At 36.5% G+C, this 27,097-nt stretch overlaps 3 protein-coding genes across 5 annotated transcripts; 1 reads left to right on the forward strand and 2 right to left on the reverse strand.

The window, feature by feature from the left end:
- Positions 1-5,672: 5,672 nt before the first annotated feature.
- On the forward strand, positions 5,673-8,076 carry LOC110938021. 2 transcript variants are annotated; one of them, XM_022180495.2, is made up of 3 exons: positions 5,673-6,155; positions 6,265-6,412; positions 7,701-8,076. In XM_022180495.2, exons 1-3 carry the CDS (start codon positions 5,796-5,798, stop codon positions 7,925-7,927), a joined length of 735 nt encoding a protein of 244 aa, XP_022036187.1. In that variant the 5' UTR covers positions 5,673-5,795; the 3' UTR covers positions 7,928-8,076. The 2 variants fall into 2 exon arrangements, with proteins under 2 accessions (XP_022036187.1, XP_035844692.1); XM_035988799.1 differs by having other exon boundaries at positions 5,746-6,155; positions 7,650-8,076.
- On the reverse strand, positions 8,048-10,550 carry LOC110938020 (phosphatidylinositol 4-kinase gamma 8). Its single transcript, XM_022180494.2, has 3 exons — positions 10,342-10,550; positions 10,153-10,257; positions 8,048-10,037 (listed from the first exon to the last, which is right to left on the reverse strand). The coding sequence occupies exon 3, from the start codon at positions 9,909-9,911 to the stop codon at positions 8,376-8,378; it is 1,536 nt and encodes a 511-aa protein (XP_022036186.1). The 5' UTR covers positions 9,912-10,037; positions 10,153-10,257; positions 10,342-10,550; the 3' UTR covers positions 8,048-8,375.
- Positions 10,551-17,793: 7,243 nt separating this feature from the next.
- On the reverse strand, positions 17,794-24,485 carry LOC110938019. Of its 2 annotated transcripts, none has more exons than XM_022180493.2 (5): positions 24,101-24,485; positions 20,931-21,043; positions 20,154-20,525; positions 18,956-19,634; positions 17,794-18,470 (listed from the first exon to the last, which is right to left on the reverse strand). In XM_022180493.2, the coding sequence occupies exons 1-5, from the start codon at positions 24,330-24,332 to the stop codon at positions 18,394-18,396; spliced, it is 1,473 nt and encodes a 490-aa protein (XP_022036185.1). In that variant the 5' UTR covers positions 24,333-24,485; the 3' UTR covers positions 17,794-18,393. The 2 variants fall into 2 exon arrangements, with proteins under 2 accessions (XP_022036185.1, XP_022036184.1); XM_022180492.2 differs by having other exon boundaries at positions 18,935-19,634.
- Positions 24,486-27,097: the final 2,612 nt, after the last annotated feature.

Below are 27,097 nucleotides of genomic sequence, written 5' to 3' on the forward strand. Positions count from 1 at the left end.
GGTGAAGAAGAAGAAACTTTTTGCCTATGAAGTGTTGATGAATAGCACATGTCGGCAGTGGCGGATCCAGAAAATTTTTTCAGGGGGTTCCTTTTAGTATATTCTCAGTATACTTTCGAAATCATTCAAGGTTTCTACTAACTTTTCCATTTTTTTTCTAAATCGAGAGGTTCCTGGGAACCCAGGAACCCCCCTGGATCCGCCACTGCATGTCGGTTATATAAGTTTTGAATGTTTATTAAATAAGTTACATGTTTCTATGAAGTCGCAATTTGGAATGGCCCGTGAAATGATGCAAAGTAGCAGCATAACATTCAACAACAGCAACGCAGGCACATTACACGGATCAGGTAACACGTGAACTTTTGCTTTACAGAATGTTGCACCGAAGTTCTTTTAAATTTTCTGAAGTTCATTTTGATAAATCAACGGTCTCTATGATAATTATGATAATTATAATAATTGTGCTATGTGTTGCAGGCCAGATCCTTTCTTCCGCCGTTAAAACTCTATCTAATCATGCTGCGCAGAGCTCACAAAATCAACCAAACATCACATTTGACGATCAAATGAGACAATTCCATTACCAAACACCGAGTGTACAGCAGCAACAAAACCTGAACCAAAATCAATTTCAGTTGCAACAGGTGACAGGCACCTCGGGTGATTTGATATCTCTAGTACGACAGCAACAAGTAAGGAAAATGAGAGCCATCTTATCAGGTAACTCCGAAAGCGACACACTCAGAATAAGCGTTATATACAGACAGATTGTCAATCCATACTGGTATAATATATATTAAGTTAAAATCAGTTTTGAATTCTACGTTAGCCACTGCCTGTAGAAGATCGAGACTACGCTTTATGCTTTTTGTATGACCTAGATACCAGCAGTGGTGGACCTAGGAATTATTTCTTGGGGGTGCGAATGAGGGGTTTAACCAAATTGTCAAGGGGTGCGATTGGGTTTTTTGCCTATAAAATTCACTAAAAATTTGTTTTTAAGGGGGGCGCCCGCCCACCAAGGGCGTAGCTTAAGAGGGGCCGGGAGGGGCGCCCGACCCCCCGAACTTTTCGCTCAGTAGTGTTATATATGTAGTTTTCGTATATAAATTTTTGGGTATATACGTTTTCGACCCCTCGGTTCTATAGAATTTTTTTGGGTATATACGTTTTCTACCCCCCCGTTTTCATGATCAAGCTTCGCCACTGCCGCCCACCCAAGCTTATGCTTGGGTCCGCCCATGGATACAAGTTGGCGCCTAGGAGTCAGGTGTCAAATTGTCAATCGTGTTGGGTTAAATTGTTGATGCTAAACGATCGGTATTTTTATTCGTGTCAAAGACATGAACTTAACCAGGGACACACTTAAAATCATGTAACCTGAACACGACCCTAAAGCGGACACACTTAAATTTGTTTTTTTGTGGATTGGTTTGGTTTTGTCGTCGTTATAAATCTTTGTTACGGAGTTAGAGTAAATTCTTAATGATCTTAAATGGCAGCTCCTGTCGGCTTTAAAACTCTCGATGAATTTCCTTCTCGGGACACCTATCGCGAATATCTCTTTAGACAGGTATTTATATTTTATCCTAGTTTTGACATTTATTATTATATTTTAATAATCTTCTGCTTATTAAAAGATACCGAATGTTGTTAACAGATACGTATGATGAAGGTAACATACTACACTGAACTACAAAAGATTTATTGCAAAGCCTCACAACGTCACGCTCAGGTCTAACTCGATCATAATTTTTCGACACGTATACAACTTTACTTTTATTTAGGTGTGCTTCGTCTTTGCAGGCAACAACTGCAGATGATAAATACATGTTAGGAAAGAACGCGAGTTATCTGGAAAAGATGTTGAGGTTCTTGAATATCACTTCGGTTGATATGGTTCCTGAAGATGACAAGAGAGTGTATGAGTATATGAATATAATCGTCAACTACATGGCGTTTACTACGAAAGCCAAGCCTGGTGGTTTTTTTCAGCACCATGTACCCGTCCATCAGTCGCCTAATGGACCATCGGTGCAGCCACCGAATCCATCTCAAAGGGCTACAAATCAAGAAACCAACATGGTGAATTTCAATCAGGGTTTCACTTCAAGAAGACTGCCAACCGAACAATCAGGAATGACAAGCTCATCAAACATTACATGTTTTCCTATCGGGTTAGGTTCTCCGATCAGTGTGTTTTCAAATGCAACGGCTACTAATCTTCCGTTTCATCAAGTTAACCATCAACTACCTCAGATGTTCAATCCAGAAAAAATGAAGCAACCTATGCGCAAAACGAATGCGTTTCCTAAACCAAAAATTCGTTCGGGGAGATCTCCTCTGATTTCAAGCTTTGATATAAATGGTGTGGTTTCTAGTTCATCATCTCGACGTGGCAGGTCCCCATTGACAACGGTCGAGACTCAAAAGCATACAGAACCTACGGGTACCCGTTTCCGGGGCCCACAGACTTCTGAGGATGCGGTTCATCATTTGACCCAAGTGGTATGTTTGTCATTGAAACATGATTTTGGAACAGTTTTTACTTAGTACAACAATATTGGTGTATGTTGAATTGTTGATCCTAATAACTATTTCGCTATTTCAGGTTAAATCAGTATCATCGAAAGAATTGAGTTCTTCCTTAACTGACATCGGCTTAATGGAAAAGGCGGCGGATATCATACCCGATTTTATGCCTACAAATCTTGTTGGCAACGTCAATAATAAGCCACATTCAAAAACCAGACGAGAATTAAGTGTCGGTCCTCCAGAATGGGATATATATCCAACAGAAACATCATTCAACAAAAAGCCAAAGATTGAGGTAACTTCTTTACTTCATCCTTTAGTTGCGGTTTTTCTCTTGGACAGTGGCGAAACCAGAACATTTTAGTCCGGGGGGGGGGGGGGGTCATCATTAGCTTATTTTCATTACATGTTAAAAATTAGGGGTCCATTTTATATTTGTTTCCTTAAAAATCTGATTTTCTATATAAAAATTCAATAAATTAAGGTGATCGGAGGGTCAGCTGACCCTCTTGACCCCCTCTGGTTCCGCCCCTGCTCTTGGAGATTTATAACAAACATAATCAACTTAAGTTTTCTAGATCTTGTTCTTATTCTTGATGTTTTCGTTGTGGTATTTGTTACTCATACGAATACTCATATTCCATTTATTCATCTTGTTTTATATAACAGAACAAATGGACACTCTTGGAGGAAATCAAAGAGGTTAACAGTATTCTACTCGAAACAACAATCCATGCGGTGTTAGATCCTTCTGAAGATAATATTACCATACTTGGAGATTATGAAGGAATCAAACTTAAGTGTTTGTTTAGGAATATATGTTTCCCTGATTTACTTAGTCCATATGGAAGTATTTCATCTGAAAAGGTAAAACTTGAATTTGGACACTACTAGAAAAGGTTATTTGATTATTTGTTTCTTTATTTGTACATACAGATGCCGGAGTTTGGCGTACTTTTTATCGTTCCCTTTGATTATCCAGCTTCTACAACTAGAATCTTCAGATCGGGCCAGAATGCGTTGAAGTAAGTGATCATAATCTAATATATGAACATACGAAGTTTAACTCAATACAAAGAAGTATGCATCTTAATGTGATACTAACCGGAACTAATTAATCTGACAGAAATGAACCGTGGGGGACGCTGTATGAGGACATGCTGACTAGATTCGATGTTTCGATCCGTGAGGTCCGTGGAATACTGTGTGTTGGAGAACTGGCAAAAATGTGGGATGCTAGTGCACATGCTGTAATGACTGAGTTCATACGAAAACTTGGCGGAGAAAACTACGGTTTAACGTATGGAACCTGGGAGAGTTGCATCAGCAGTTCTTCTGGCTCTAACTAGTCGATCGCGATCTATCCTCAAACTTACAGAGCTTGTAAATATTGTTGTGTTCAAACTTGTGTGTGCTTTTTATGTTTGTCATGGACCATGGTGTGTTTGCTTTTAGTCTTGAGATATAACTCCTTATCGTATGCAACTTTATAAGGGCATGTGTAGTCATAAAGCCCCCAAAGGGGCGTTATGCGCCATGTGGCATGCCACGTCACCCCGGGGCTTTATGGGGCTTGAGGCCGTAGTCATAAAGCCCTACCTCATCATAACCAAAGTGTAAAATGCAGGGACCAAAGTGTAAAATGCAGGGACCAAAGTGTTTTAATACAGGGACCAAAGTGTAAAATGCAGGGACCAAAGTGGAAAATGGAAACAACCCTTCCTCCTTCTCGCGCCGCGATATACTTCACGCCGGTTGTTTTTCTTTTGCTCATGGCGCCCCTGGGGGCGGTGTGGGAGGCTCCATCCCGGCGCTATGGCCTTCACCGCGCCCCAGTACATGTAGTCTAAGGATTATGTGTGTAACCTCTAGAGCTGAATGTTTTTATATATATAACTAGTATGTTGTGTGGTTATTGTATGTTAATGATTCTCAGTTTTCTGATAATAATATAGGTTTGTTACATTAGATATATGATAATAATATAGGTTTGTTACATTAGATATATGTGAAAAATTTCTCTCTCTAACATAATATGTTTTCCTCTAGTAAAACCTTTTTGAAAAAATGAAATATCAACTTGGGTATGAAAAAATGTGAGATTTATTTATAGCCTTTTATTAAATCCAATTTATAACCATCAATTCCATTCATGTACTAAGTTATAGTGTTTTTAACCCAATAAAAAAATAAAAATCAAATTCTGACATTAATCAACTATTTTAACCTTAAATTTTTTAAAGATGTTGGTAGCTTATGTATAGATATTTTTGTTCATAATTAAACAATATTTTTATATTTTTTGAGAGATTTTGATGGATACAAAAAGATTTGAATTTCAGAAAAGAAATAAAAAAGTAAATATTGTAGTGTCATCTAGTGGTGTAAAATCGGTTTGAGGAGCAATTGGTTTGGGTCGATACCGGTTTCGGTGAAAAAATATGATTCCTATTGAATCGGTTTGGATCTGGTTGAAACCGGTACACAAGACTGTTGTTATAAAATTAATTTTTTGGCTCGTGTTGAAACTGGTTTGAATGACGAGAGGGGGAAGAGGGGTGTAACAAGCCCAGAGGCTCAAGAGGTACTAGTGCTCGACTTGGTTAAAAGCTTGAATGAGGCGAGCCTAACAAGCCAAAGCTCTAGCCTGAAATAAAGCTCATTTAGTTATCGAGCCTCTGGAATACAAAGCTACTAAACGGCTAAACGAGCCCAAACATAATTTTATTTTTTATATATATAATACAATAATAATAATAATAATAATAATAATAATAATAATAATAATAATAACAATAACAATAACAATAACAATAATAATAACAACAACATTGGCGAGCCGAGCTCGAGCTTCATTTAAGCAATATTGAAGCGAACTCGAGCCGAGCTTTTAACTAGTTTGAGGTTGTTTTCAAAATAGCTCGAGAGCCGAGCTCAAGCTTTGGGATTTACTCTCGAGCCGAGCTCGAGCTTAAATAAGTAGGCTCGAACCGAGCCGAGCGCGAGCTCGAGCTTCATAATAACATAACGAACCGAGCCGAGCTCGAGCTCGAGCTTCATAATAACATAACGAGCCGAGCTCGAGCGTCGTGAGGCTCGGCTTCCGAAGATCCGATTCCATATTGACACTTGTTAACCCGACCCAATTTGCACTATCAAATTGATTTATGGTTGGAAAACGTTGATGATTTTTTGAGCCACATGAACCATAAGTAGGGTGATGAAACAAGCAACAAAATGGAACTCAAAGCAAAATCATGGCGATTTGTTCACTCTCACTCAACAAATTCCCTTCATTATTTCCCAATCTACCCTCACTCTCCCGCCATTTTCCATCTTCTCCGTACAAAAATCAGTTATCAATATCTTACAAGCCATTAGCATCTTATCGTTTTCCACCAGGTCGACGTTCAATCGAAGAAGAAGATGATGATAACGAGTCCGTTAACGGCAGTAACAGTAAGTTCACGGAAGCGGTGGCGTTATTCAACAGTAGAGATTACCACGGATGTCATGACTACCTAGAAGAAATCTGGAACGATTCCGAAGATCCGATTCGATATCTCGTTCACGGAATTTTGCAGTGCTCTGTAGGTTTTCATCATCTATTCAATCAGGTTATCTTCAATTCTGTTCGAACGAATTGCAATTGCTTCAGTTTCTGAATAAATGTTCAATTAGTTTCAACAATTGTTTGTGAATATGTTTAAACTTTGTTATAAATAGAATCATAAAGGTGCGATGATGGAGATTGGTGAAGGATTATGCAAGTTACGGAAGTTGAATTTTGATACAGGACCGTTTCATCAGTTTGAGAGAGATATGTCTGCAGTTTTGGATTTTATTTACCAGACACAGTTAGAGTTTGCTGCCTGTGAGTTTTTGTAACCCTAACTTTGTGGCTATTTTTGACCTAATTTAGAATATGCTGTAGATTAAGGATTTAGTAAGTGGATTGATGCTAGTTTTGTAGTTTGTGCTGATCAGATTAGGTAACGATGGCGTGTGTGTTGCTATTTTAACCTGATTTACAATATGCAGCGTTTAGTAAGTCGATTGATGCTGGTTTTGTGGTTCGTGTTGATTCGATTAGGTAACGATGGCGTGTGTGTTGCTATTTTAACCTAAATTACAATAGGCAGTAGTAGATTAAGCATTTAGTAAGTGGATTGATGCTAGTTTTGTGGTTTGTGTTGATTAGATTAGGTAACGATGGCGTCACGTGTGTGTTGCTATTATAACCTGATTTACAATATGCAGCATTTAGAAAGTAGATTGTTGCTAGTTTTGTTGTTCGTGTTGATCCGATTAGGCAACGGTGACGTGTGTGTTGCTATTTTAACCTGATCTACAACATGCAGCGTTTAGTAAGTCGATTGATGCTGGTTTTGTGGTTCGTGTTGATTTGATTAGGTAATGATGGTGTGTGTTGCTATTTTAACCTAATTTACAGTATGCAGCATTTAATAAGTAGATTGTTGCTAGTTTGGTTGTTCGTGTTGATCCGATTAGGTAAGGGATGGCGTGTGTCTTGCTAACCTAATTTACAATCTGCAGCATTTAGTAAGTAGATTGTTGCTAGTTTTGTTGTTCGTGTTGATCCAATTAGGTAACGATGGTGCGTGTGTGTTGCTATTTTTTCTTAATTTACAGTATGAAGCATTATAGTAAGTAGATTGATGCTAGTTTTGTTGTTCGTGTTGATCCGATTAGGTAACGATAACGTGTGTGTTGCTATTTCAACCTAATTTATAACATGCAGCGTTTAGTAGCTTGATGCTAGTTTTGTTGTTCGTGTTGATCTGATTAGGTTACGGTGGCGTGTGTGTTGCTATTTTAACCTAATTTACAATATGCAGCATTTAGTAAGTAGATTGTTGCTTGTATTGTTGTTCACGTTGATCCGATTAGGTAACGGTGACGTGTGTGCTGCTATTTTAACCTAATTTACAACATGCAGCATTTAGTAAGTAGATCGATGCTAGTTTTATGGTTCGTATTGATCCGATTAGGTAACGATTGCGTGTGTTGCTATTTTAACCTAATTCACAACATGCATCATTTAGTAAGTAGATTGTTGCTAGTTTTGTTGTTCGTGTTGATCTGATTAGGTAACGATGACATGTGTGTTGCTATTTTGTTGTTCATGTTGGTCCTATTAGGTAACGATGACATGTGTATTGCTATGGATCAGTCTGAGACATCGTATAAACTTCTTGGTGGTTATGGTGCTGGTCAGCATCTGTATTGGCTAGAAATGGATGGATCTGCAAGTTTATATATAGTGTTTTGCCCTGATAGATCTGTTACCGGTGATCACCAACCGAGGGTTAGGCTTCCAATTCTTTATGCTTCTCAAGAACATCTTATGGAGCTAGAGCAGATTTGATCTTTGTATGCAGTACATTAATCATCTGTCAGTCTCTCTCTACTAGCTTCAACTGTAGCTTAATGTATAGATTTAAGTACATATATGATGAATACATCTCTTTCATTTCATTTCGTACCAAATAAACAAAATAAAGAGTGTCTGATAAATCCAGATCTGTATAGTACACGTTAAACATACCTATATACCTAAAACCTATGCACCAATTGAGATGTTTGTTTTTGTACAATTACTTATCTGACTTCTATATAGGGTAAAAGTAACAAAGAAGGGAAAGTAACCTAAAGGGTAGATGGAAAGGATGGCAGATTAGCCTTTCGCTTTTCCGACGTATAAGTTATTTACAGTCTACAACAGTAATAGTAGTAGTTTTGGCCATGTATAATGTACAGCTACTTGCATTGGAATCAATTAGCAGCTGCTTTTGTTCACGAAATCAACGTTCTCTTCAGAATTCACAAGAATTTCCTAACCTCTGTTTCAACAAGCCCGTGCTCTTTTTCTCCTCAAAAGCCTCTGGTAAAAGCTCCTTGAAATACTCCAAGAACGATGACCATTCGTCTTCCTTCATTTCCTCAAACGAAACACACACTCCTGTATCATGATTGTTGGTATGAGCCGCAAAGCTCATGCTTCTTAGTATTGGTATCCCAGCTGGACTACAACCGTCTTTAATATCACATTCTTGTACTAATCGGACCAAACATGCATCACTCAACGTACTCAATTTTGGTAGTTTATCAGTTGCTGATTGTATAGAAACACCCTCATTCGGGTTCAGCTCGTCCTCAATCTCCTTATCAAACGCAAACATTTGATCGAATTCTTTTACTTCATCATTTCCGCCACTTGCTATTTCCATTTCCAAGTTAGCCTTTGCGTTTACACAAATATTCTCCAAAATACTCCAACTTTCTTCACCTCCGATAAAATCCCGTGTCATCATTTGACCTATATCAGCAAGAGAAAGTCCAGCAGCAGTTGCCCGTTTCAAGAAAACGGTACAAAGTATGAAAACACGGACAGAGCACTCCCTGATTAATGGAAGCTCGGTTCTTAAAAGTTCAGCATCTTTAAACGGATCAAGATTTGAGATATAATCAGTTTCCGTTTCCGAAAATGGCATTGAAGCTTGGGGCCAATGTAGCCATTCGAAATACGGGTCGTCTAATGACTCGGGTAAACAAAACCCGTGGTCAATGGGGACAAGTTCAACCATCCCAGCAACATAGCTACCGTGAAAACTCTTCACAAGCATGTTCCCTGCATGTCTGTCAAGGTTAAGGAGCCGAATGTCAAGTATACCGATACGGTGAACAGAACTAACCGAGAAGCCCGACGGGCCCAGATCTCCTGCATCTGTCTCATGTTCCACATATCGTTGTATTGATGTGATTTTAAAAGGTGGGTTGGTAGCCAATCCCATGTTGTTTTTATTTACATTAAACTTGACATGACATATTTTAACAAGTGCTGATGGAGGAACGCCTGCAAAGCCACCATGGTCAAGCAAATATGCAGCCAGTTCCCGGAGGCCGGTTTCCCCTACCCTGATAGAACGTTTCATCCCAGGCTGGCCCAACATCCGGCCGGCAAAACCTTTAGGATTGTTGAATGCCAAGGGTTCTTCATCGGCCGGCTTGACAACCGCAATGGTGCTACCTTTTCTGGACTGCAAATAGTATGCCCCGCCAAGGCCGGTTGGCACTGGCGTGGGTTTGACCCCTGATGCTAATGCAATGGCGACCTCAGCCACAAGCGCATGAACCTTTGGCGCCTTGCGACCGCAGATGATTTCGATTCGTGGGTTGGGTGATTCAAAGTCTTTGGTAGTTACAGAAAGGCATGGGGTGGAATAGCTTTTGTGGATGTGTGTAATGTTTTGGGCGAAATCGCGCAAATGAGAGTAGGATTGGAGCCTGCATCTTGGAAGTCTGGCAAGGGGCTTAAATGTTTGATGAGGGCGATCAATGACTACAGCCATCCTGGTGTATATAATGTAGGTAAGAATGGCTGTTGCAACACATACATGCTAATAATATCGAGCAGATTCTAAGAAAATCTATCAGAGGGTTCGTCTTTCCATAGGAGATTAGCCATCACATTATGCCTACCAAAACCAAAACAAAACATGTTTATTATCATACATTGGAAATATAGAAAGATACAACATATATATATATATATATATATGTATGTATCTATGTATGTATGTTTGTTCTTACTTGGGGTTGGCATATTGCATATATTAGTTGCAAGATCCAGGCCGCTAATCTCCGACCACCGTCGTAAATTCCCTCGCTCCTCCGTTGGAAGATTGCCACAATTAACTGCAAACAATTCACATGTTAATGAAATTCCAAAATCAAATTGGCATGTAAAGAAAGAAAGAAAGAAATGAGAGAGCAGAAGACCCTGAACACTGGTGAGGCATTCAGGGAGCGAATCGGCAAATTGGAGAGCGCGAGAGAGAAATATGAAATCGGGTCACAAACAAATATACGAAGGCTGGCTGGTTGTATGTTTGTGATATGAAAAATGTAGAAGAAAGAACGAATCCAATCCAATCCCCCACACCCCTTCTCTCTCTTTCCTTCCTGCCTATACCCCCCCCCCCCCCCTTTAAACAGATTGCATTTGGTCTTTGCCTATAATCCAGGGATGGTGGGTGCTTTACAAAATACAACAATATTTTTTATACGAATGGGAAATTTGTAGGAACAAAACGGATTTAAAAAAATGTAGATTAAAAGGTTACGTAAACGTAAAAAAAACTTCAAACTAATGTATTCGACGAGTAGAGACTTCGGCTTTGTTCTTGACTGCAACACTTGAACAAACTAAAGATGTTCAACACGGGTCACTTAAAACAATTTTCATGCCTACTCCTGTACGAACACGTCTGTCTCTTGGGATACAACTGGAACAGTGTGCATTGCTAGACACCCGAGGTAACATTACTTTTTGGTGTTTTCATGTTTGTGAGAAAAGACACGGTGATGTGAAACGAATTAGAGAGTGATCATGATGCGGGCCCAAGAATGGAGGAGCGGGCCATCTTATATTTGGAGGTCCAAGATCGTGTGATAAAAGGGGCTTCACTAATGGCTCTAACTTGGGCTACGGGGTCCGTTTTGGGCGTGCGATCAGGCGAAACGATCGTGAACGAAACCCATCTTTCTACAAACGCCGTAGGCTGTTTGGGTCATCGTTCGGGCCCAAAAACGCTTATTTCTAAGAGTTATTTATCATTTTATGCTTTTTATTGCTTCTGATGGACTTTTATTTCGTTCTAGCTTTTGGCCCAAGTGTGTTTTGAGGCCTGTTTTCAATTTAGATTGTTATTTATATGGATGTAGTGGGAGGAGATAAATCACTTTTGAAATATATGAACAATCATTTTTCTCACAATTCACTAGTGTGTGTTTTGTGTGTGAAAACCCCAATTTTCGGTATTCTTCGTGAATCAACTAATTTTGGAAGAATCATTCCTGGTATTCTGTGAGAATCAACAGGTCCGATTTCCTATCCCATTTTCTAGTCTATATCAGATCATCTCAAATTTGCTGGAAAAAGGTGTCTCTTTGTGAATTTTTTTTTTTTCTACATATAAAAATTGAACTCATATGTCCACTTATATACTCGCACAAACAAGAATCCGACATGCAAATTAATACTATGATAAACATGATTAATTGCATATCAATTGGACTTAAATAGGTAATCAGAACTGTAATATTAAATCATGACACTGTTTGTAACCACAAGCACACGACCAAGGTCGCACCATTCGGGCCAACTGTAATAGACTTGTGCCCAGATTCGCACCTTCGTACAAGACTAGCTGCGTTGTATGCACGACTCGAGTCGCACTAGCCTGATGTTTGCCCGGATATGCATTGCACTTGCTATAGTCCGGACTAGGTGCACCAAACTTTAAAAGCATAAAGGTGGCTCTTAAGCGATGCGAAGTGCAAAGTGTGCCATCAAAATCGTAATTACCAAACTTTTCGCATTCATGTTATCAAACACAAGTTACTCTCGCATTTTTTCACATGCTTTCCTTAAGACATGAGCCTTCTTGTAACTTTAACTTTGTCAGAAGGTATTGAAAGTTGTTTTTTGTAAAAGAAAGTCCACTCTTGGGAACTTGAGCTTATTTATCCATTATTTTCTCTTTAGCCACGTTCATCCTTGTATTCTAAAGTAGGTGGGCATGGGAAAAGCAAGTTTTGACTCCATATGAGTCTTAAAGGCTTGTTTAAATGCCTTATCTTCGAACGGTAAAAATCTGATGATTTGAATATCATTTTTGGAGTAAAGGATTTATCAAATCCTTAATTATTAGATGTTTGACCCTCATTTTGAGAATCAATACTCATAGTGTCCTTGTCTTTTTGTTTATAGCATATTGGACACATATCTCTTGGATTCATACCTTTTTTATGATCCCTAAATAAGCAAACCTTTTCTTGAGCCTGAGGACTCGATCTTATTATGCCTTTTTTTGAAAATTGGATTTTATCTTCTAAATATTTTTTGGCTGATGGTGGAGTATTTTTTGCTGGAGAAATCATGACAGAAGAAAACATATTTTTCCCACCATATGTTCTAAATCAATTTTTAAAAGCAGCTTGCAATGCTTGGAGTATTACTTTAATTCCTAATCCTCTTCTGTAATGAACATCATTTTCATTAAAGTTACCGTCTCTTTTTACCCTACACCGGAGGTGGGAAACGAAACCAGGTTGTGCTAGATATTGTTGAAATCCAAAGGGGAGTTACCTAAGGCCTCTTAGGTTTGGTGTGAAAGAACTTAGTAAAAAGACCCGTGGTGTAACCCGGCAATATTTTGGTCAAAACGGAAAAAGGTACGGAAGCATGTTGGACCCTTGTTCTTTTTAATTTTGAAATATTTTTAAATAATTGACACTCTTAGGTTTTATAAGGAAACTTTAAACAAACAAGTTCAAACAAAGTTTTATTTTATGTTTGTTTTTATAATCTAGAAAAAAAATGTTACTTGTCGGTCTCTCTCTACTAGCTTCAACTGTAGAGTATCAATAACCTAAAAAGTAACAAAAAAATGTTAATTGACACCAAAAAAAAAATGTTTGTTTTTAGATAACTAGATATCAATTTCCTAATTTCTACTTTTGGGAGATGGTGCTATTTAACCGAAAATTTGGCCACCTAAGTTTGTTAGCAATTTTGATTACGGTAGGAGTGGTATATCCTATATGTATAGTTTATAAGACTTTCTAGATTCTTAATGTAAGACCATGCGTAGTCGTAAGGGTGAATAATGCCCCCACCCTTGGGTATTTTTCGCCATGTGACAGTGCAGTCAGCAAGGGACATTATTGGGCGTTTTTCTAAAATGAGTGTAGTGGGGATGTGGGTATTATGTTAAAAGGAGTGTAAAGAATTAAATAAAAAAACTAACCAAAAAAAGGGGATTGGCCAAGAAAAAGAGGGATTCATGTGATTGGCCAACAATTTGCCGTTTTGGCGTGATTCAAAACACGCTTCGGGATTTTTTTTTTTTTTTTGGAAAATAACGCCGAATCACGCATAAGGGGGTGGGGGCTTGGCGTTTTGGATCTATGACCGCCACGTTGCGACGAACTTGTCAAACATGGAAAAATAGACGCGTTGCGATGGGTCTGTCAAATGAGAAAAATAGACGAAAAAACGTTGAACCCCACACACACGTAACCGGGTGTTAACTCGCAAAATTTAGAAAGAAACATAAAACAAAAAACTTGCAAAAGGTGAAAAGTATGGAGGAACAAAGTTGAAAATAGAAAATGTAAAGGTTAAATTGAAAAATATAAAAAGTTTTTGGTTAAAAGTAAAAAAACCAAAAGGGTTTTAATGTAAAAGATGAAAACCTTTAAGTTTAAAATGGAAAATCAATTTTTTTTTGAAATACACCCAATGCTTGGTGTACAACTCTTTATGCCTAAATTTGTTGCTTATTTATAGTAATAAAATAACCTAAAAAGTAATTTTTTTTTCTAGATTATAAAAAGAAACATAAAATAAAACTTTGTTTGAACTTGTTTGTTAAAAGTTTCCTTATAAAATCTAAGAGTATCAATTATTTAAAAATATTTGTAAATTAAAAAGAACAAGGGTCCAACATGCTTCCGTACCTTTTTTCCATTTTGACCAAACTATTGCCGGGTTACACCATGGGTCTTTTTACTAGGTTCTTTCACACCAAACCTAAGAGGCCTTAGGTAACTCCCCTTTGGATCCTTCAGCAATATCCAGCACAACCTGGTTTCGTTTCCTACCTCCGGTGTAGGGTAAAAAGAGACGATAACTTTAATGAAAATGATGTTCATTACAGAAGATGATTAAGAATTAAATTAATATTCCAAGCATTGCAAGCTGCTTTTAAAAATTGATTTAGAACATATGGTGGGAAAAATATGTTTTCTTCTGTCATGATTTCTCCAGCAAAAAATACTCCACCATCAGCCAAAAAATATTTAGAAGATAAAATCCAATTTTTAGAAAAAAGGCATAACAAGATCGAGTCCTCAGGCTCAAAAAAGAGTTTGCTTATTTAGGGATCATAAAAAGGTATGAATCCAAGAGATATGTGTCCAATATGCTATAAACAAAAAGACAAGGACACTATGAGTATTGATTCTCAAAATGAGGGTCAAACATCTGATAATTAAGGATTTTATAAATCCTTTAATCCAAAAATGATATTCAAATCATCAGATTTTTACTATTCGAAGATAAGGCATTTAAACAAGCCTTTAAGACTCACATGGAGTCAAAACTTGCTTTTCCCATGCCCACCTACTTTAGAATACAAGGATGAACGTGGCTAAAGAGGAAATAATGGATTAATAAGCTCAAGTTCCTAAGAGTGGACTTTCTTTTACAAAAAACAACTTTCAATACCTCCTGACAAAGTTAAAGTTACAAGAAAGCTCATGTCTTAAGGAAAGCATGTGAAAAGAAAAGGACAAAGACCTGGAGCTTATCTAAAAAAGAAGAAGATATAAGGAGGAGAAAGGAAGGAGAAAAGCCATGAAGTTTCAACGAGTGTTTAAAAAAGTTTTTATGTACTAAAAAAGTGTGTTGTATTTTACTTAAGCTTTTGTATCTTTTCTAAACATCTTCCAGTGTAAATCATCCACCATGAAGTAAAAAAATTTCCCTTTTCCTTATAAAGTCTTTTTGAGTGTTCTTTCTATTTTTAAATATTTCTCTATTAAAAAGAAAAGTGATACTGAAACAAGATATCATATAAATGAAAAAGAATTATTAGCTGTTATTAAAAGTTGTCAAAAGTTTTATTATTTTTTATTATCAAATAATTTTTTGCTAAGGACAGATAATACACAGGTAAAGACTTTTATTAAAAATAACTTGCCTTCTAAACCAGAATATAAAAACAAGCCTTTAAGACTCACATGGAGTCAAAACTTGCTTTTCTCATGCCCACCTACTTTAGAATACAAGGATGAACGTGGCTAAAGAGGAAATAATGGATAAATAAGCTCAAGTTCCCAAGAGTGGACTTTCTTTTACAAAAAGCAACTTTCAATACCTCATGACAAAGTTAAAGTTACAAGAAGGCCCATGTCTTAAGGGAAGCATGTGAAAAGAAAAGGACAAAGACTTTGAGCTTATCTAAAAAAGAAGAAGATAAAAGGAGGAGAAAGGGAGGGGAAAATAATAATAATAATAATAATAATAATAATAATAATAACAATAGTAATCTTCCTATATTAATAAACGAAAATCTTTTTGTACACGTGTCGTGCCTCATCCCTTTTAATAATAGTATTACATATTAATTTTATACACAAAATATAATATAATATTAATAATATAGTTGGAGATAAACGTCTAAATTCAAATTTAAATAATAATTATCTATAACAAATATAAATGTATCAAATAATATAATAAGTATAATATTATTTAATATAATTAGAGATCAAACGTATAATTTCAAATTTAATTAATAGTAAATTACTTTTTGAGTCCCTATGTTTTAGTGGTTTTAACCACTTGAATCCAAAATTAAAAAGTTTAATACTTTGAGTCTCTACCCGTTCATTCACACTCTCTATAAAAAAATTCAAAAAACCTTTTGTAAGGTTGAGTTCTCTAAGTTCTCACAACTTGTAGAAGTTTTCATTTTACCCTAACCATATATATTTGTTAAGATAAAATATATTATTTGGATATAAACTATAGTTACTAATAAAGTATCAAATTACATGTACAAGTAGCGAAAATATAACTGTTCTTTATTTTTACTAATTTATCTAAATAATTCATTTCATTAATAAGGGATTATATATAAGTTTATAATTTATATTTTTCGTCACTCAACCCGTGTAATACACGGGGTTGTAAGCTAGTAATAACAATAACAAGATTAACAATAAGAATAACAATAAGAATAACGATAACGGTAACGGTAACGATAAATAATAATAATAATTTAAAAAAAAAACATTAAAAACATTTCTTGCATTTTGATCAGGTTTATGTAACTAGAAGTATGATTGTGACACCCATGATCAGATAATGAATATTTACATTTTTTTTTTGTTAGTGAGTTCATACAAGTATATTTCTCAACTCAAATCACACTTGCTCACATGTGCTTTTAACCCGATAACTTTTAACTGGTTTGATTTTTCTTTAATAACTTTCGCTTGGTAACTTTTTTTATTTTCTAAAAGACAATTTTGTGGTTGTGTTTAATTTTTTTTTCCTTATGTCCCACTATAAATCTGTTAAAATGAAGTTGTATTCAAAATAGGGTATCTTTTGAGTATCGTAGGTTATATATGTTGACAATATACGTTTGTTTTATACAGTTAACCATGTTAATGCGACCACCGTAACATGCATAACAAATTTTGCAAACGCACCGTTCAGCCGGGCTTAGCTTCTAGTTTCCATTAATCAAGAAAAAAAATTCTGATACTAATATGAATTAATCCTAATGCTTAGTAACAATATTAGGTAGTGTTTGGTACGAAGGAATAGAATGAAATGGAATGGATCATTCTGATGGAATGAAAAGAAACATGTTTGGTTATCATGTGGTAATGGAATGGAGCATTTCAAAGGAATGTAACTCCTTCCAAATATAACAATTTCCATTCATTGGCATGTAGGTGTTTTTTTTTCTATTCCTTCAAGGAATGGAAAGAAACATATTGTTATTGTTATTGTTATGTTTATTGTTTATTGTTTATTCATAGTGATATTAATATATATATATAAAAATTATTATTAATTTTTTTACCATTAATATATTATTATTATTGAGGCAATTATATTTTTGTCGTTTTTACTACAATTATGTTTCGTTAATTCGTCTTTTTTTTGTTTATCATATTGTACAAAGTAATGATTCATTCTATTCACATATGAGTAACCAAACATCACAATGGAATGGAATGATCCATTTCATTCCGTTGTCCATTCCATTACCTCGTCCATTCCATTCTCTCATTCATTCCATTACCCCATACCAAACAGACCCTTAGTTTATTCACACGTTACATCCTAATTATATATTAAATAGTGACAAATGGCTTACAATCATTCATTTTTAATATGTTGTACATTTGTATACTTAATTTTTTTTTTAAAGTTACTTCGAAATGCAGAGTGTGTACTTTTGCACAAATTTGAGGTTTGGTTTATTATTTTGATAGCAGGTTAAGCATATAATTCTACTATCGTTTTCTATGCAGTTAATGCGGTAAAATATCGGATATCGTTCAAGGACCGATATTTGAGATATAGGTCATCTCCGTGAGATATCGGTGGAATATCGGTAATTTTAATATAACACAGAATGTATATATACAGCAATTTAACACTGATAAGTCAGTGATATATCGGTGATATATTGGTTTTATCTGTCGAATATCGGTGATACATCAGTCAAATATCGGTGATATATCGGTTATATCGGTCAAATATCGGTCAATATCGCCGATATTATCAGTATCGATATTTGAGACCGATATTTTACTAGGGGGCCGATATAACCGATATTAACTGCATAGATCGTTTTACATAATCTAATTTTCGCACATACAATTAAGAGGAACGACACATTTGTTTAACTACAAGATGAACTAGATAAGTGCAGCAAGCAAAAGATTTGTAAAACAAATGTTGGTGTTGCGATTCCTTCGAGCTTGAATAGAGATCATTAGCAGAACATAAAGAGCGTGAAACGTGGTTGGTTGGTTCGGCCTGTCACCTCCGTGACTTTGACCTGAAAACATGTTGTACTTCAAATATTTACAATCACAACCGACGACACAATTATATATCCACTTAGAAGTAGGACTGTGAGGGCATGCTCGTCTTTTGGCAATGCTTCCCCGCTTCTCCAACATCATCGTTTCGGTTGTACAAAACATCAAGTACCCTTTATAGAATACTAACACTCTTTAGTGTTGCTGCAGTATGATGACAGCGACAAATGTCATAATCGTCCTCAAACCCAACACCAAACCTCCACATGCCGCTGCCAAACACATTCAGTTATTTTAGTTACTCATAAACAATTTACAATTCTATGCACAATATCATAATTAAGGGGCTGTTTGGCAACATCTGAATGGTTAAGTGCTGAACCAGTAAGAGGTCTGAACCATTAAGTGCTGAACCAGTAAGAGGAGGTCTGAACCATTAAGAAACTGTATAATACTTAACCGTTCAGAGACAGATGTCTGACCAATTCAGATTAGAGGTCTTAACCATTCAGACTCTGTATAAATCTTAACCATTCAGACATCTGCTCGTGAAACAAACAGTCACTCTGTATAAATCTTAACCATTCAGACATCTGCTCGTGAAACAAACAGTCTGAACCATTAAGTGCTGAACCAGTGAGAGGTCGTGAGAGGTCTGAACCATTAAGAGCCTCATTAAGAGTTAAACAAACAGCCCCTAAAAGGTTTAAAACAAGTATGTCGCGTGTTAACTTACACGAAGGTTGCAAAAATGAACCTGACGGAGACATGTCATGAGGGTCTGCAACATCACTGTTTGAAGGAGGGTGAGTGTGTGCAAAAACTACATTCGGCAATGGGCCTGATGCAGGGATCATATCGGTTAGAGGTGGCGGGCCTGGCGGTCGTAATGACGATGGTGGTGGCGGTAGTGGTAGTCGTGGTGGTGGCGAAAGATTCCGCAGGGGTCGTGGGGGAGGGGTACGTGGTGAAGGGACTGGCTGGGAAACAGGAGAGAATACAGGAGGATGCTTACTATAACTCTTCTTCCTGTTGTAGCCAGAGTGACAATCTGGCGGCTTTGCATTGTGAATATTGTGAGGTGCAGGGGAATGTTTTGATGGTGACGGTGGCTTTGCAGGCGGCAGTTGCTTATCATGGTGGTGATTATGGTGGGGTTGTGGAGGAGGATGAGGTAGTGGAGTTGGAGAAGGTGTCGGACTTCCCCTGCCGCCACTAGAACCTTTATAATAAGACGAAAGACTAATTTGCTTGACCCGCCCGAATTGAGTGTTGTTTAGGCCCAGATTTTTCGTCGGTGAACCCTTAATGGTTTGAACCAACTGTTTGGACCTAGCCATTGATGGAGTCCCGATCGCCAGAACAACTGATGACTGCACAGTCGTGTGGAGAGCCACTGTCGAACCTTTTGGATTCGTCAAGCTAACGTGTAAATTCTGCATTATACGACAACAAACCGAGTAAATCACAATCTTTGAAGATTAAAGAGTAAAATGCCATTTTCGTCTCTGGGGTTGGACCAGTTTTGCGACTTTCGTCCAAAGGTTTGTTTTTCCGAACTTGGATACAAAAGGTTTGAAATCTTGCCATTTTCATCTGGCTCGTTAACTCCATCCAATTTTCTCCGTTAAGTCAGGGGGTTTTTGTCTTTTTTTATTTAGTAAGGGTATTTTGAATACTTGTATGCTAAATGCTTATACATAAAGTGAAAAAGACCGAATTGCCCTTTAAGTTAACAAAAAAGTCCAAAATACCCCTGACTTAACTGAGAAAAATGGATGGAGTTAACGAGCCGGATGAAAATGGCAAGATTTTAAATCTTTTGGATCCAGATGTGGAAAAACAAACCTTTGGACGAAAGTCGCAAAACTAGCCAAACCTCAGGGACCAAAATGGCATTTTACTCAAGATTAAATTATTTTCAATTTGATTTATTTGCGGTTTATGTTTATTACCTCATATGGACTAAGATGCAGGCCGGACTTGAGCTGGCTAGTCAATTCACCAAAGTGGTCGAGAATTTGTTGAATAGAAAAGTTCAAAGTAAAGTTGAACCGTATTTGGACCTTTTGTAGCGGATATGCACTCTGGTCAGGGGTGACGGTTATTCCGCCAACAAATTTCAACACCTCAAAAGAAGATGGTTCCCCAAACAGAGGCTCGGTCAAGCGTAGAGGTGGTTGTTTTAGAACAAGAGAGACAAAAGAATCTCTTACTAAGCTTCTTGCGTACGATGAAATGTACGGATTGTATTCATCATGATCAACGCCAAAAATAACCTTGGTTGTATTTGATGTGTCGTTTCTTTCTGCTGTTAAGATTACAACCTGAAGAACAAACAAGTTTAATATAAGGAAAAATTACAAGTTTTGTCCTTTATCTTTATACCACTTTTCAGGCAGTGTCCTTATTAACGAATGTTGACAGGCGATGTCCTTTACTAGGTATTTTGTTGCAAGTTTAGTCCTTTACACCCAACCCAGTTAAAAAACCCTGTTAATTGTTGGGTGTAAAGGACTAAACTTGCAACAAAATACCTAGGTAAAGGACTAAACTTGCAACAAAATACCTAGTAAAGGACACCGCCTGTCAACATTCGTTAAAAAGGACACCGCCTGAAAAGTGGTATAAAGATAAGGACAAAACTTGTAATTTTTCCTTAATATAATACATGAGATGAGAGAGAAAGACCGAGGGTGAGAGAGAGAGAGAGAGAGAGAGAGTATGCATGCCTTTATAGTGGGAACTCTTATTTCATCAAATATGTCACCCTCGAGGCGTTGAAAATCATCTTGCAGTAAAGACAATGGCTTCTGAATCATAAAAGTTGCTACTATATCATGACCTGGAAAGTGAAAAAGTCAAATCGTGTGATCAAACTTTAGTTGACTTTTAGACGACAAGATAGTAAGATAGAGAGCATCGGTTACTGCGAATTAGGTGGTGAAGTTATGGCATGAAATAAAGCACTATAAGAACATGGGATTATCAGGAAAACAATCAAATTTCTTTTAGGCAAATTGGAAAATAATAATCCCATCTTTCTGAAATTGGCCGATAATAATCCCAAGTCAGTTATTAGCCAATAATAATCCGACCTCGTCCAATTTTTTTGTAAAATAGTCTGCCGTTAAAATAAGCTTAACGGAGTTAAGTGTTTTTCCGAATTACAAACCGATGTTTTAGGGCTTTTGATCAGAACGAGGATACGAGTCGATTGATGTAAAACTTACCTCGAAATTGTGTTCGAAATGGCTTGAATTTTGTTAATTGGAAGTTAAACACCCGAATTGAAGCACCGTTTTCGTGGGTTGGGGGCAGTATTTCGAGGTAAGTTTTACATCAATCGACTCGTATCCTCGTTCTGATCAAAAGCCCTAAAACATCGGTTTGTAATTCGGAAAAACACTTAACTCCGTTAAGTTATTTTAACGGCGGACTATTTTACAAAAAAATTGGACGAGGTCGGATTATTATTGGCTAATAACTGACTTGGGATTATTATCGGCCAATTTCAGAAAGATGGGATTATTGTTTTCCAATTTCCCTTTCTTTTAAGTACTGTTTTTTAAGACCCTTTTGAAACGTTCAGCATTCTGTTGGTCAAAAATGTTATCGTTGGAGCCAAACTACTGAGGGAAAGAAGCAGGGCAGCCGGTCCTAGTAATTAACAGGATCAAGACCTGATATAGTTTCCTAAATTACAGTTTCTTTCCAACAAGTTGTTTACCCTTGAAATGTTTTATATAGATGATAAGCCATTGTAATTCTCTCGAGCACCTCGAAATAAAGATAAACCCTAGTTGCAGCCGTGGACGTAGGTCAAAGAAAAAGATTCAATCTATTTGGGTTAACCCATATAATTAAACAGAAAAATAAAAACAAAAAAACATTGTTGCCTTGAGGCCCTTAAGATTTAAGACCTCAAGTTTATATAATACTAAATTAATATATAGAGCACTGTTTCAAAAAAAAATGTAAAAATACCATAATTCATGAATAAATTACCATTCGGTCATATTTTTATCTTCTAAAAAAATATTCGAACTTGTATAACAGACCATGCCTTTACATAGTAAATCAAACTATCCATGTAACAAAACTCATTTCATCAGTTACAAACAGAAAAAATAAATGGCTTTCTATTTAACATAAAACTTCAATCATTCGTTGAAAAAAAAAAAGTAAAGAACACTAACTTTAGCCTTTAAACACAGAGTAGTTTATGCATAGATGTTCAGATTTATTCATATTTAAACATTTTATAGAAATCATATATTATATTTTGAAATATTTAAGTACACAATACAAAATTAACTATTCTCATTATTGTTAATTTGCCATTAAAGCCAGGGGGTGTGGCCTCGCGCCACCCCGCCACATCACCAATTTTGGCGCCCCATAGCGCCCTCCCCACCCCCTGCTCGTAAACAAGGGGACGCTATCCCTTGTCCGCCAGCCCACTAACGGGCGTGAATGGGTGCATCTGGTGGGCCCCATGCCTCTTAACCAATCAGATTTTGCTTATTTTTTCTTTCTTTTTTGATATTTAATTAGGTGGGGGCGCTAGTGGGGCTTTATCCCACACCATCATTGTTAAAAGGGGCGCCATTTTTATCTCAAAATTTACGTGGCGCTTACGTCGCGTGATAAAGCCCCTAGGGGCTTTAAACCACACCCACCAGCCTAATGGAAAAGAAAAGCTTTTCTAAGATAAATCTACTTAAGATTTTTTTTATGATTAATAATGTCAGAAGAGAGATTCAATAGACTGAATATTTTATCAACTAATAAAGATACAAAACAAGAAATTTATTATGAAATTTAATGAAAACTTGCATAAAAGAAAGTCAAAACAATAATAAGAAGACAAGGCTCTAGAGTCTAGAATGTTTGAGAATGCACAAGTTATCCAGCTATTACCTTCTACTTATGTATTCTCCCACAACTCCACAAGTGTATACATAGTTGTTAATGGCGAATAGTGATAAATAGCGATAAGGTACCTATATACTACATAGCGAATAACGATAAATAGCAGGCGCTATTACATAAATAGCGATACACTAGAAGTTTTTTTTTAATTTTAGAGTTAAATGCCAGTTTAGTCCAAAGGTTTTATTTTTCGCCTGTGGGTCCAAAAAGGTTTCCCCGTTGCCATTTTAGTCCACTAGGTTAACTTCATCCATTTTTTCTGTTAACGAGAAGGGCAATTCGGTCATTTTATATGTAATTCTGTTAACTAAAATGGAAATTTGGCCATATAAAATGACCGAATGGCACCTCTCGTTAACAGAAAAAATGGATGAAGTTAACCCAGTGGACTAAAATGGCAACGGTGAAAACTTTTTGGACCCACAGTCGAAAAATGAAACCTTTGGACTAAACTGGGAAAATGGCCCAAACCACAGGGACTATAATGGCATTTAACTCTTAATTTTATATGTAAATTATATCAAAATACCCTGGTATAGATGCTATTTTACATGTAAATTTAACAAAAACCGAAAATCCAGCTATTTTATTGCTATATTTAATTGCTATTTATGTTAAAAAAAAAAAATTAAGGGTCACTATTCTCGCTATCCATCGCTAAAACCCTAATAGCGACATTAGACCTATACGCTATGTAGCGCGCTATAGCGATATTGACAACTGAACTATGGTGTATACTAATTGAAACTACTTCTAAATGTGTGATTAAGAATACAGGTAGACCAATTAACAGCAGAGGTGGATGAAATAAATAAAAAATAACCTAATAATGAATGACATTGCAAACCTAAAACAATTAATCCAAATTAAAAAATGAACCCTAACTACACAAGCACATACATAGGGGGATCTATCTGCATGAATTAGCCAATGCCTAATAACTCATAGTGAAATGAAAAGCGCAAACCTTTATAATGAGAATCTAGATCCAGATCCCGGTTACGGAAGAAGGGGGGCAACCAGAAAACAGCAGAGAGGAAGAGTGAAAGTCCAAGAAGTACAACAAAGAGGCATTTGAAGCGAAACAAACAGCAGCAGGAGGAGGAGGAGGAGGAGGAGCAATTGTGTGCAGGTGATTGTGGTGGATGAGTGATGGGTAGAGGCTGCTGCTGCTGTTGTTGTTGTTCCCCCTTTCCCATAGTTAAGTGAATAATGTCATGGTTGGATTGTGATTGTGATTGTAGGGTTTGGAAGAAGAAGAAGAAGATGAGAGTAGAGTTTTTAGTAAGGTTGTGTGTTGCTTTTTGTTTCTACACTCATTTGGATCCTTTACATTATTGTTATTTTAATTCTTCAATTTTAACGGTTTTCCATATTTTATTTTGTATATTTATTTGATTTGATTTTAAAAAAAAAGTTAAATACACACTTTTTGTTTATTTATGAATAAAGTGTTATTTTAGTTACTCTTGTTTGGCTCGGTCTGTTTTGTCAGTATAGTCTAAATGTTTCATTTTTTGTCTGTGTGTCTAAAAGGGTTCCTATTGTCATTTTGGTCCAACTGACTTAACCCCATCCATGAACCTCTGTTAGTCAAGTGCAATTTTGTCATTTCTGTTTTATTTTATTTAAAGCATTTATTAAACCAACCTTAAGGGACTATTTGTGTAACTAACTTCAAGTTTACATATTTTTTATACAAATAAAGAAATTCACACCAACCTCTCACAATCATCCTTCTCTCTCTCAAGCCTGCACCACTAACCCACCACCAAAACCACCAACCACTATTGTCGTCATCGCTGAAACCACTACTGTTGCACCACTATTACTGAAACCGCCACTGTCCAAACCCCCACCACCATCCTCTTTTCATTCCACCAAACAACGACGGACCAAACTGATGAATAAACAATAACCGTCGCCGCCTAATAAGATTCTGATACTACCGAGCAGGCGGTTACGTGGTTATGACGGGTGATGTTAGGACGGATTGGTCGTGTGAACGGTGTTGCAGCGACGGTACGGTGATGATGGTGATTGTCGTGAATGTTGATAAATGGTGTTAACGTGGGGTTCGGTGTTTAGATTATGGTTTCCGGTGGGAGTGTTTTGAGGTGGTAGCGGATTTGGTGGTGTACGGTGGTGGGGGTGGCAGTGGTTTGGATTACGTGGTGGTGATGGGTTGTAGTGGTGGTGAACAAAGGTGATAGTTGTTATGGTGTTTAATGGTGGACGATTTTGGTTTATGTGATGCTCGGTGATGGTGCTGGTGAGATTTGTATCTCTCTTTAAGGAATACAAATAGATCAGCAAGCCTCATTGTTTCAGCTTTCATATTTGGCTTGGTGTTCCTATAATTTGCTAAAGTGTGTCTTAATAGGGTTCAGTTCAGTTTGTTGGGGGTAGGGGTTTTGATAGTGGTGAGCGTTGGTGGCTGGTAGTAGTGGGCGGTGGTGACTAGTAGTAGAGTAGAGGGATAAAGATAGTGGTTTGGTTATATATATATATATATATAGGTAGTGGATCCTGTAAAAAGTGCTTAAAGTGTGAGAAGTGTGAGAAGTATATTATAACACTATATATAATACTATATAACACCATATAAACACCGTATAACAATATGTAACACCATAAAATACGAGATAACACTATGTAACACTATATATCATTATATAACAAATATAACACTATAGGTTGACTGATAGCATGTCTATGATAAATGTATAGTGTTATATTTGTTATATAATGTTATATAGTGTTACATAGTGATATATGGTATTATATAGTGTTACATATTGTTATAAGGTGTTTATATGGTGTTATATAGTATTATATATAGTGTTATAATACACTTCTCACACTTTAGGCCCTTTTTACCCTATCCTTACCCTATATATATATATATATATATATATATATATATATATATATATATATATATATTAATTTTTTTATTTTTTATTATGGCGGGTTTAATAAAAACCTTAAATAAAATAACAAGGAAATCACAAAATTGCACTTGGCTAATTTAACACATATGGATGGGGTTAAGTTGGTTGGACCAAAATGACAACGATGAAAATTTTTTGGACCTATAGACGAAAAATGAAACCTTTAAACTATACTGGGAAAATAGCCCGAATCATAGGGACTAAAATGGTACTTTACTCTTTATTTATTTAAAAAAAAATTGTTTAACCATGTTTATACCTATATTTATTTGAGAATGTCACCTTTGTAATTTACCTTAGAATTATTAGTTATTACTTATTACCTTTGTAATTAGAACCGGTTTTGACAAATAAAATTGAGCTAGAAATCGGGGTGCGTAAAAAATAAACAGAACTTTCTAGAACCGACTCGGGTTGGGGAACTAAAGCAATTTTTGTTGTCCTTTTTATTTTTTTAATATTTTAGTGTTAAGTTTTTTTTTTGTTTAAATTATTAATATTATTTTTATTGTTTCGTCTCCATTGCATTTAAATTATGTTCAAAATTAGTCTCTGTCGCGATGCGCGGCGGACCACTTCTAGTTCACAATAGAGTATTTTTTTTGTACTATAAGTTGTAGCGCGAGTTAGTAGTGAGATTAACCAAACCTATATCGACGTTGGTACCAGTACCAGTATTGTCACCAGAAAACGATGGTCGCAGCGAAACAATGGCGTTTAGTTACTCAATTGTCTTTATTGAGTTCATCACAAGGAGAGGCACGTTTAGTTTGGAAAGGGGGTGAATGGGTGATGTTGACTGAATATAGGTCAGGTGGTGAGTGGGGTAGTGGGAGTGGATGAGGTGGTGAATTCACAGGTGACATACGATGATAATTCAATTTGGATGATAGTTGACGGTAATGGCAGTGAATCATGTGTGATGATGGTGGAGGATGTAAGAAGGAAACGATGGCGGTGGTGAACTAATTATACTTTAATCCCACAATCTTAATTACACTCTAATCCCC

Source organism: Helianthus annuus, chromosome 4 (genome assembly GCF_002127325.2).
Source record: "Helianthus annuus cultivar XRQ/B chromosome 4, HanXRQr2.0-SUNRISE, whole genome shotgun sequence".
Classification (NCBI taxonomy): Eukaryota; Viridiplantae; Streptophyta; class Magnoliopsida; order Asterales; family Asteraceae; genus Helianthus; species Helianthus annuus.